The sequence below is a fragment of the Calidris pugnax genome, unplaced genomic scaffold, assembly GCF_001431845.1.
Source record: "Calidris pugnax isolate Ruff unplaced genomic scaffold, ASM143184v1 scaffold188, whole genome shotgun sequence".
NCBI lineage: Eukaryota > Metazoa > Chordata > Aves > Charadriiformes > Scolopacidae > Calidris > Calidris pugnax.
The window spans coordinates 3,013,337-3,024,576 of NW_015091257.1; the positions used below are offsets into that span (position 1 = coordinate 3,013,337).

General features: G+C 43.0%; 1 protein-coding gene across 1 annotated transcript in view; it reads left to right on the forward strand.

Annotated features, from left to right (window-relative positions):
- Positions 1-11,220, forward strand: part of NIPA1 (non imprinted in Prader-Willi/Angelman syndrome 1) — a 22,662-nt gene extending 11,442 nt beyond the window's left edge. Inside the window, exons 2-6 of the mRNA XM_014960167.1 lie at positions 6-120; positions 3,301-3,348; positions 7,187-7,277; positions 8,745-8,905; positions 10,303-11,220. Of these exons, the coding sequence (XP_014815653.1) occupies positions 6-120; positions 3,301-3,348; positions 7,187-7,277; positions 8,745-8,905; positions 10,303-10,814 (927 nt within the window). The 3' untranslated portion in view covers positions 10,815-11,220. The remainder of the gene's footprint in view (positions 1-5; positions 121-3,300; positions 3,349-7,186; positions 7,278-8,744; positions 8,906-10,302) is intronic.
- Positions 11,221-11,240: the final 20 nt, after the last annotated feature.

Consider the following 11,240-nt stretch of genomic DNA (forward strand, 5'->3'; position numbering starts at 1 on the left):
CGCAGAGCCCCGGCCCCGCCGCCGTGTCGCTGGGCTTGAGCGTGGCCGTGGTCTCCAGCCTGGTGAACGGCTCCACCTTCGTCCTGCAGAAGAAGGGGATCGTGCGGGCCCGCGGTAGAGGTAGGGGCCCGCCGGCGCTGCGGCGGCGGTGGCGGCGGGGCGGAGTGTTTCCCGAACCCCGGGGCCTTCCCTTCTCTCCCCCGGTGACACCTTCCCGCTCACCGCAGCGTCGCTCCCCGCACCGTGCGGGACGGGTCGCAGCCCGGCCTCCCCCCGGGACCGCACCGTCCCCTCGCGGACCCCGCGCTGCGGCGGCCCGGGGAGGGTGGGAGGGGGAGGAATGGGGTGCCGTGGGGAGGAACAGGCACCCCCGGGTCCTGGCAGCCCCTCTCAGACCTGGGGCAGGGGACACCTTCCAGGCGGCTGGACGGGAAGGGGGGGAGGCGACCTTAGTTTGTCACCTGGAGCGTGTTTGCCCCGGGAGGCGGGTGGCAGGGGCACGGCGGGCGGGAGGTGATGAATTAGCCATGAATTAGCGAAGAGGGCAGGTGGGGAGCAAGGGGGGTACGTTGAGCGTAGTCATCAGCAACAGCTTCCCCAGGTACGGCCTGCGCTTGCTGCACTGCTCTGCTGTCACTCCGTAACACAGCATTGGGTGTCCATACATGTCCATACATCGGTTTCTCTTGCGGTATTTTCATGTGCTTGTGGGACTTTTCTACCCGTTCCTTCAGACCAGAGAGTTCCCTGCCGTGAGCGGCACCGGCGCGTCTTATCGCCTGTTTATTCCAGCTCCTCCACGGACAGACAGGACAAGTTACATCAGTCACGTGGCGGTTTCCTTTTGTAGAGAAGAAAGGCACACCTGGAACATGAAATCATTTCATCCCTTTATTTTTCCTATTGAAATCCCATACCTCGTTGTTGCTTTCTGAGCTGAGTGTATCCAGGAGCTGGCTGTGCTGTTCTAGACAGTTTAGCGGACGCAAAGCTGTAAATTCACAGAGTATGAAGACTTTGTGTGTTTTATCCTGAAACTGGAGCTCCCCAAAGCACGCAGCTTCTGAGCAGCGTTTGGTAGTTGCATCTTGATGCTTTGAATGTAGGAAAACTTGGTATTTTAATATCGTGCTTTTATGTGAGGGGAAAGTTGTAAACGTGGGTTGCATGAGTCCTGTTAATTGTATTTCTGTGGTCAATAACCATTTGTTTTGCAGGTGATGGTGTCTGTGTGTGTGAGCATGTGTCCATAGGTTCTGGGGACTCTTTCTTATGGAAAACCCTTTTGAGGGACCAGGACATGCTAGGTGTTTTCTCCGTATCCGTGTGTTTATGTAAATACAGGTATACATAGAGATGTATTTGAGCTGATTAGTGTTGGAGCAGCAGTGCCTTTCCACTGCCTGCTGCATCTAGCATGTTCAGGGTGGATGCAGTGGAGCAGAGCAAGCTTCCAACTGTGTTACTACCAGCCAGCAGCCTGATCCAACAAGTTTATTTTGCCTTTTCTGCAATGACCTTACGGTTAAGGGCCTCAGACAAACCACTGTTTTGCAAGCATAGTCTCCCTTTCCTTCCAAGATGGCTGTAATCCATTTTTATTGTCCACAGAGACATCACATTTGCATCATAAATACAAATTTTTTATTTTTTATTTTGTAAGGGAAACAGTGAGAAAACACAAGAGAAAGGAAGGACTTTTCATCCCGAGGCAGCTGGAGAAGTTTCCATTTTGCAGTATAGCTGGGTCCAATTACTCCTGAAGAGCTGTCAGTGGAGCACTGGGTTAAAGGGGTGCTGGGTGTGTGCTTGCCTTCTCGGCGCTGCCAGCTCTAAAACATCCTGTTTTGGAGATACTACTGATGTTTATTTATGTATCTTGCTGAGCGATTCGTAGTATTTCCTATTGCTGTGCTCAGTGTGGAGACACCCAGGTAGATACCTGGGGTTTCTCTCGGTCTATCGTTGGGAAGCGGTGTGGTTCTGCCTTGAATCTAGCAGTCGGAGCTGCGAGACAGAGATCGTCAGTGTCAGATGATGTCTTTTTTCCATTGGCTTCAGTAGGTGTTGTATAATTAACAAAGAGGCACTTCAAGTCTTTTCTGTCTCCTCTTTTGAATCAATAATATAGTATTGATGCGATTCGTAATCCTTGCTTAGTTAGAAACAGCAGCGGGTGACAAATATTTTGCAAAGTTATCTGACTTGAGTCAATATTTTCTATAATTTGTGCCCCCAACAGTGTTTTTATTTTATATGCAATAACAAAAGCCTAAGAAAACGATTACACCCACTCTAAAGCTGGCCATTTTCATTAGTCATTTTCCATCTCATTTCAACTATATAGTGTGATTTCCAAGTGCTTAATATTTTATCTGCCTCCAGAGTTATAGATTACTGTTTGTCTTTCACTTGGGATTTCAGAGTAGGTATGATAATACCTATTGCTTCGGCAGGACTTGAGGGAGCATCTTCCCAAATAAAGGCAGGGCTGAATTGCTAGAAAGAGGAGCAGAACGTAAGAGCAGAACGTGATGCCAAGGTCACGCTCGGTGGAGGCCAGGCTTTAGTTTAGTAAGCAGTCCTTGGCCTTGATGCTGTACAGAAGCAGAGCTGATAAAATGTGGTGTACAGGCTCCCCCGGTGCATCCCAAGGCAAGAGCCTATAATCTCGCAATGAAAATAAGAATCCTTGAGTTCAGGAGACACTAAGGGACAATCCAGCGTTTTTACTCCTCTCTTTGAAACATGGCAATATTTCAGGAATTCAGAGGCTTTGGTCATAGCACTTTTCAATGCTCAAAGGCAGGAGGATCGGTCCACGCTACGTTACTGCCAAAACTGCGTGCCAAAAGCATTTCTCTGCTGCAGTTTCTCCGATACAATTTCATTGAGGCTATATTATCAAACTAATTCATCCAAATTATGTCCAAATTAAGTTTTGTTTCTGTAGGTTTCCATTCTCCTAATAGTGGTTCCAATGTGTATGTTTCAATGGCACCCTCAGAAACATTTGGTGACATTTTGGACGCTTTTCCAAGTAATACACTGCTAGCGTCCCATAGGTGCTTCACTGGAAACTGGAACGTCTGACGAATATGTTGTCTTAGGGTCCAACTTGGACACTTAGGCCAAATCTGAGCACTTTCTCTCTTGTTTTCCTTCTACGCAGTTGCCTTGAAGAACAGGGTTAAGATGAAGGTCCTCAATAGCTGAGACTGTTGAAATTGTTCTGTTTCATAATTCCAATATTGCAATTTCATATTTTTCTAATACATCTTCCTATACTTCCTCTTTCAGGTACTTCATACTTAACAGATATAGTATGGTGGTCTGGCACTATTGCAAGTAAGTATCTTAAAAGGTTTGATTTGGTTTTTTTTTTGAAGGGAGAAGTTGTGGTTAGATGGTGAAATGAGACATCACGAAATCTGGTTTTCATCTTGAATCTCACATTCAACTTATCACAAGCTCCCCATCCCTCAGAAATATCCCACTTTTAGTAAATTATCTGTGTCTGACGGTGTTTGAGAAGGCGAAGACCTGGGACAATCCTGAGTCAGACATCTTCCCAAACTGGTTGGTACTTGCAGCCCTTGGCAGCTACGTACTGCTCTGACTCTGGGTTCCTGCAGGGTTTATGTCTCTGGATTGTGCTGGTCCGCTCGGTTTTTAATAAAAGTCAAAGCTGAATAAGAAATTGTCGCTCTGCACAAAAGGGCTCATTGAGCACATGTTATTTTTTAGATTAGAAAGCACTTAGCCAGCCTCGATTAAAAAAAAAAAGAAATCCTTTTTGATTTCTAGTTTGACAGATACAGTTTCAGTTTTGCTTTTAATCTACAAGATTAATGTGAAGCCTTGTGTGGTGCTGATAGGAGATCAGTGTAATTTCACTCTTGGTATCTTTGTAAACCCTGCTAAATTTGCTCTCTGATGTGAATCCAGAGCATGGGGAGCAGTTAGCTTTCTCCTCTTGCAGTTCAGCCCTAGTTCTACCCACGAGTTTAAAATCACACCCCGCTTTTAGGCTATAATCCAGCCTTTTGTGAATTATTTGGAAATATTATGGTGCTGTTTCTGAGAACTATACGAGTCCAGTTGTGCCCCTTGTTTCACGGCAGCATGGTAAGTCTCTGTTTTTGTTGTCTTCAAGCTGTACAAAATGAGTGGAAACTGATAGATCTGTTGGTGGACAAAGTCCTCAGATAATTTAACCTGGGTTTAAGTAGTTCTTTGTCAGCTCCCTCCTCCGCCAGGATCACTATTGCCTAAGTAGCAATAAATCTGTGCATTAATCACTGTTGTTTATCGCACATGAGGCTCCTGTCTTGAATCTCCAAGCAGAAGGAGTTAAAATAAGAGAGGTTTTAATACAGGAGTTTATCTTGGTGAATTAGAGAAAACGATTTCATGCTTAAAAGAGCTGACTGAATTGAATGAAGGCAAAATAGCTGAAGGGAATGGTATCAGTTGGCTTTTGTCCAGTAGCTCAGTGCAGGTATTTCAAAACAAAACCTCAGTAGGTTTACAGAGGCACCAAGGGAAGAATTGCTAAAGGATGTTACGGATTCAGAATTGCAACAGAGTCAGAAAGAGCAATAGCGAGTGCCAGGTAGGCACCTATGGGATGCAGAGAAAGGCGACGTTCGGGGAATAAACAATATCCCCAGTTATCTGGGCGAAATGATAACAGCTGACATCATTTTCTCAAGCAGGGGATTTGGAGTTTGGATGACTAACAAAACCCGCATAAACTCTATCAACTTGTTTCCACAATATTTGTTCCAATGGTGAACAGGGATTTCTGTGTTGGCATGCTGACTCAGCATAATGGTGCCTAACTACTGGGGGGCCCTGGGATCCAATGGAGGACCGAAGACTTCCAAGCAAGGGCCACAGATTCTGCTAAGGGTCTTCTTACACAGTAGTCAAAAGAGTGATTGCAGCATGTGCACAGGTATTTCAATGAGCATTAAACTAATTAATTGGCTAATTAATTAGTTCCAGTACAGGTTTTGATAGCAGCATGGATGTGGCTGGTTTTTATAGCGGATACGTCTATGTTAGTGTTTCATTGCAGATGGGGAATGCACTTGTGAAGTGAATCTCCTGTTTGTGACCACAGATTGGGCTTTATTTCATGTTGTGGAGCAGTGTTGGAGCTCCTGAACTGGACTTTAAGATGAAACTAGGCTGGAAGATGCACTCTAGGAATGTGCCTAATGCACACCAGCTGCAAATAGACTTCCAGTCCATGGGAGCAGGCTGAAGGTAGTCTGAAATAAAACCCCTGACATGCGTAGAGCAGACATCTTTTGCTGTGAGGATCTACTCCTGGTCCTCTTGCTAATACAGACATGTCAGTGTGCATCAGATTTTGTGTTGCAGTAGCTTTGGGCATATTGGTAGTCCTTTAGCAAGTTTAGAGCTTGGTGTGCCTTCAAGAACTGAAGCCTTGTCTTGACTTACTGAAGCCATGTCTTGACTTACAGCAGTGATGTATCTGGAGAGGAATTTCTATCCAGAGGGGACCCGATAGTTTGACAGCAACGGTCTTCAACATCAGATATATGGTAGTTATGGAGATCATTTTTTAATTGGTCTTAATTAGTCCTGGTCTGTTGTTAGTGGTGGTAAGAGACTGCTACTATTACTATTACGGTGATACTGAAAACCTTTGGTAAGTTGGGTTGCCTTACGATATGTGCAGTTTGACTAAAGCTTCAGAGACCTAATTTATAGATTGGTATTGATGCCATCTGCTAGGGCTCCTCCAACAGAAGGGCACCTGACCTCCAAAAAAAGCAACCTTTTGTCAGAGTCACTTGGAAATGTGTGTAATCAGCAGAAACACGGCATGCCAGCTGTGCCCCATCCTCTGTGCAAGATCTGTCCCAGTGCTTTCAGATGCCTTGAAGATAATGCCAAAGTTGCCACATACATCTGCTGGAAATCAAGCCTGAGGCAGATCGCTGAGTTACTCGGTTCCCAGGGGCAGGGAGACCATCACTGACTTTTGGGCTCTAGAAATGCTGCTCATTAAGTTCTCTGGCTCACTCCTGCACATAGAGAAGGCCCCAGTGAATTGAATCAGTATATTTTTGCCACACTCCGCAGTTTCTGTAAGTTTGTTTGTCTCTTTCGTGTTTCCTGTGGGTTACACAGGTCTTCGGCTCTACTGATAATGTGTGCTAATTTGGTAAATTAATTAGTGTTTGCACAGTCCTTCGCAGATGTAAAGAACTGGATGATGGTAATGATATTTGATAGTCAGAGGCAATGCCAGCCTGAGCATAAAGACAGTTTGGGATTCTTGAAACGTTTTTAAATGCTGATAATGGCTCTTAAAATCAACTGGAAATTTGAGCTGTATTTTGTTCAATCTCAAGGTTCTTGCCAATTGCCACAGACCGTGTAACTATGCAAGCATCATGTTGACCTATTATAAACTTGCCAGCACTTGCAAAACCATCCAGCTTTTCTTTTTTAACTGAAAACTTGAGCCCATGAATTGTTTATCGCAGCTGTGATGTGCAATAGTGTGGCACATCTTGGAATTTGCTTTTCTTGGGGAAAGAAAAAAACAAGATTGTGAGGCTGTTATTGTGATTTGTCAGGGATCTGTTATTTTTATAGCAGTCAGGAATTACTTTTGATGTTATACAGGGTTGTGCAAATCTGATGTGCTCTACTATATATTGAAGAGCCTTTATTATGCATGTGCTTAGTATTTCATTATTAGATTTCTTTCCTCAATACTGTCCTTATTTCCCCCCCACAAAGTAACACTGCTGTTAGGAACTATAACCATTTGTATTAGATGTATGCACATTTTAAAGCTGAAACAATGGGTTATATATACTTTTAACCCTCCTCATATGAATATTTAAGTGTAATCCACAAGTGTTTCTAGTTCATATTTATATTCAACTAAGAGAAGTTGCAAATGAGATTCTTTACTGTGCATTCTTGAATCTTCTTGTGTGGCAACTATAAATCCTGTATTAAAAAATAGTTTAAAAATACAGAAAAATTCCAGCCATTTTGTTTTAAGTGCAAAATTAACAGAGCTAAGCAAATCTGTAACATCTGTTTTCCAGTCTTTCCCAAACAGCATTGAGTAAGTTTGCATTACTTCTTTTTACAAAGGGATTTAACAGCTTATTTCTGGTTCTCTTGACAGTGGCTCTGGGTCAAATAGGGAATTTCTTGGCCTACACTGCAGTCCCAACTGTGCTAGTGACGCCCTTGGGAGCTCTCGGCGTTCCATTTGGGTAAGAGTTTGCTTTTCTTGTTCTTATCTGAATGTTGTTACTACTTAATAAAATGCCCCATACACTGAGTGGTCACTGAAGGTCCACTGAGAAGATCTGAGGCTTGTGGGTGTTCATGTGTTACAATATCACCTATTCCTGTTTTCAGCAGCAAAGATGGGAGGGGGGCCAGTGGTGAAAAAAGAGTTCCTGAGTATCTTCTGCTTTAACTGTCACTATGGTCTGGAACAGATAAACATAAGATAAACATATATCTTTTTTTTTTTTTTTTTTTTTTCTTTTTTTCCCCTCGGAGTATGCCACAGCAGAACAAAAAAAGAAGGGGAGGGGAAGGGGGGGGGGAGAAGAGAAGGTCTCCTAACCCATCCACGGATTAAACACACACCCAGCACATCCCCGCACAGACACACACAGGCGGCACAAACACACACACACACACACACACGCATTTGCCGGATGCAAAAGCTTTTTTTTTTTTTTTTTTTTTTCCTTTCTTTCCCCTTCACTGTGATTATTCCAGACTCTTCTGTCCATTCTCTTATTCACAGTTCCCTTACCATGTAGATCTTTCCTATTGTCTCACACTCTTTCTCTCCCCTGCTGTCAGCCCACGCGTGGTTTTTGGTGCTGATTTTCGTGTAACTGGATTTGGCCCCATTTCCGGGAGGGAGGGAGTCCCTTGCATATGTGTGCCCACAGCTTCTTGAATGCCACATTCATGTGAGGAGGGGGGAGGAACAAAAAGGCAGTGAGCGCTCCTAAAAGAAGTTTAATATGCGACTGAACATTTTGTGAATAGTTAAACTGCAGTTGTGAAACTGCTGCAGCAAAAAAGTACGATTATTTAAAAACAAAGCTGTGCGTCACCTCAAGATTTTTTTGTGGCCTACTGTTGTCTGCCGAGTTGTGTATCTGACTGCACTGGTTATCTGCTTCAGAGTGAAAATTGCTTCGTATGGGCTTCTTGTCTGTCTTTAGTTTCATACGCAATGAAGCACAGCTATTATTTTATCCTAGGCCACATAATTTTGTGTGTTTTGGTCTGAGCTGGGCCCTGTGATCTTTGTAACCAAAGGCCGCTTATATCTTATGACTGCGTGGCACCTAGAAAATGGGGCTTCGTGACAGTTCACCAAATTGTTAACGGGAGACACCTGCCTCAGGTGGCCTGTTTAGAGGGTTTGAGGATTTTTTTGGAGGTGGTGATGTGGTGGTGGTTTTGGAGGTGTTGTCATTGGGGTTTCTGTTGTTTGTTTTGGGCTTTTTTTTCCTGAGTTGAAACATCAAGGATTGAGTAAAACTGAGACTGGATGAATCTTTCCTAAGATTAGTCAGAAATGCATTTTGAGGAATCCACCAACATCTGATACTATTCCTTTAAGAGGGAAATTCACATGGCACATCACTGCCGGAATATTATTAACAGGATGTAGTCAAACTTTTAATTTTCTTCCTCTTTTGTGAAAGGTCCATTTTAGCTTCTTACTTACTGAAAGAAAAGCTGAACATTCTTGGCAAGCTGGGCTGTTTGCTGAGCTGCGCTGGGTCTGTTGTTCTCATCATCCATTCCCCAAAGTCCGAGAGTGTAACGACTCAGGCTGAGCTTGAAGAGAAGCTTACAAATCCAGGTACTTTGTTCTTTTATTAACTCATTTTGTGGGATTGATCAAGAACGTGCAGCAGGAAGAGGCTTACCACTTCCATCAGGTAGAAAAATTGACTCCTGAGGAAACTGTGACATGACAGAAGCAAACCAGTACAGCTTTTGTGTGGTAAAACTGTGCCTTGCTCTACTGGAACTCGTCAGATTTGTTGATACGTATGCGCAAAAAGGAAAATGTGGATACTTTTGAAAACATTAACCTGTACAGCAAGCTCAGAATGATGGCTGTTTGAACTTGTAATTTGCTAAACAGTAAATCTTGCTACTTAGAGATGAAAGGTATGAGCCTAGAATCTCAACTTAAGTTGTTTTATGCAAAACAAAAAAATGCTGATTGTCTTTTGTAGCTTTCTATTAAAATTTTATTAAGTATTTTATTTATTAAAATATTTGGGTTTTTTTAATTAAAAGTTTATATTGTCCTGAGTACTGTGCTCTAAGCATTCTTGCTTTAGCAGGGGAGTTGGACCAGATGATCTCTAGAGGTCCCTTCCAACTCTGACAATTCCGTGATTCCGTGATACCAGTTACGTTCTAAGCAGATTTCTTTGCACAATAAAGGTGTGTAGAAATACACTGTTGAGACGTGTGCTGGAATGCCTGTTCTTTTGCACAGAGAATGTCCTGGAGGACACATACTAGTGGTAATAAATGCCAGAGCAACTTCTATTTTTAATGCATAAGAGCTAAACTGCCAGCTATTGTTATTTCCTTTAATTGCTTTAAATGAGAGAAACTCAAACCTAATAACATCAGCTATCCAAAAAATTTGCAGACAAAGAACAAGAAACAAATATCCTGGTTTAAATTTACCTTTTCAGACTGACTAAAATGAATTGGAAATAGATTTCTTTAAAGCTGTAAAGCATGAAATGTTTTTCACCAGTCTAATCTGTGTATTGATGCTGTAACGTAAATGATACAGCCTCCCAGTTCTTCCAGCTCTCCCTACTCACCTTAATGGGATCTAACTCCATGTTGAAGCTCTTTGCTGGATCCACACACAGTGCTTTATTGAGCTGGTTATGAATGAGGTGTTATCTCTGCTGTCTGTCAGAGTGGGCTTTAATCCTGATGGAAGAGAGAATGAGGAAAAAAAAAGCCATCTTAAATCCAGTTCAAATGTGCAACGGGTGTGTATCTTACTCCATGATGATTTGTTTTACACAAAGAACATGATAACATAATCAGTTGCAGATGCCCCCATCATCTCTAAAAGCTTAGTGATTTGGATCTACATTCAATAGCAAATCTTTATCATGGTGTATACATGAAGTTCACTGGTATGACGTGATTTGTCTGCTAAGATCTTTAGAAGACCAGGAGTTCTTACCTTGCTATTGTTTTCTTTTTGTTTTCCAGTTTTCGTGGGTTATCTCTGCGTAGTGCTGCTAATGCTTCTCCTGCTTATCTTCTGGATAGCACCAGCTCATGGACCTACTAATATCATGGTTTACATCAGTATTTGCTCTCTGCTGGGCAGTTTCACTGTTCCCAGCACAAAAGGCATTGGGCTGGCTGCTCAAGATATCTTTCACAATAACCCCTCGAGTCAAAGGGCTCTGTACCTCTGTCTGGTACTTCTGGCAGTATTAGGATGTAGCATTATCATTCAGTTCAGATACATCAATAAGGCACTGGAATGTTTCGACTCCTCTGTGTTTGGTGCCATCTACTATGTTGTGTTTACCACCCTAGTCCTGCTGGCTTCAGCCATCCTTTTCAGGGAATGGAGTAACGTGGGAGTGGTAGATTTCTTGGGAATGGCTTGTGGATTCACCACAGTATCTATTGGAATTGTTCTTATACAAGTCTTCAAGGAATTCAACTTCAATATCGGGGATTTAAATAAACCTAACATGAAAACAGATTAAAATATTTTTTGAGGGGAAACTGGATGGCTCAGGGAAGGATGCAGAGCCTTTCATTTCTAGGTCACTGATTCAAATATGATTCAGGTTGGTAATCACCTTCTGACGATTTGGTGGCCTACATGAAATGAATTGGAGGCCTCCATCCAGTTTCAAAGGAACAGTTGTCCATGTACCCCAGTCAACACAATAAATGACCTTAATTGGAACCACTGATTGAGTGAGCATAGAGACCGATGTATTTCCTTATTGTTAAAGGTGATCCATCAGAAAAGGTGGAGGGATATTCTGACAGACCTGTGTGTGAAAGCTTGTTTTGTGGCTTCTGAGGTACTGTTTCTGTGGGCAGAGAACATCAGTTTCTAATGCACTCAATCTGACACCTTTCATGAGTGATGTATACCTTAAAATATGGGGGGGGGGGGGGGA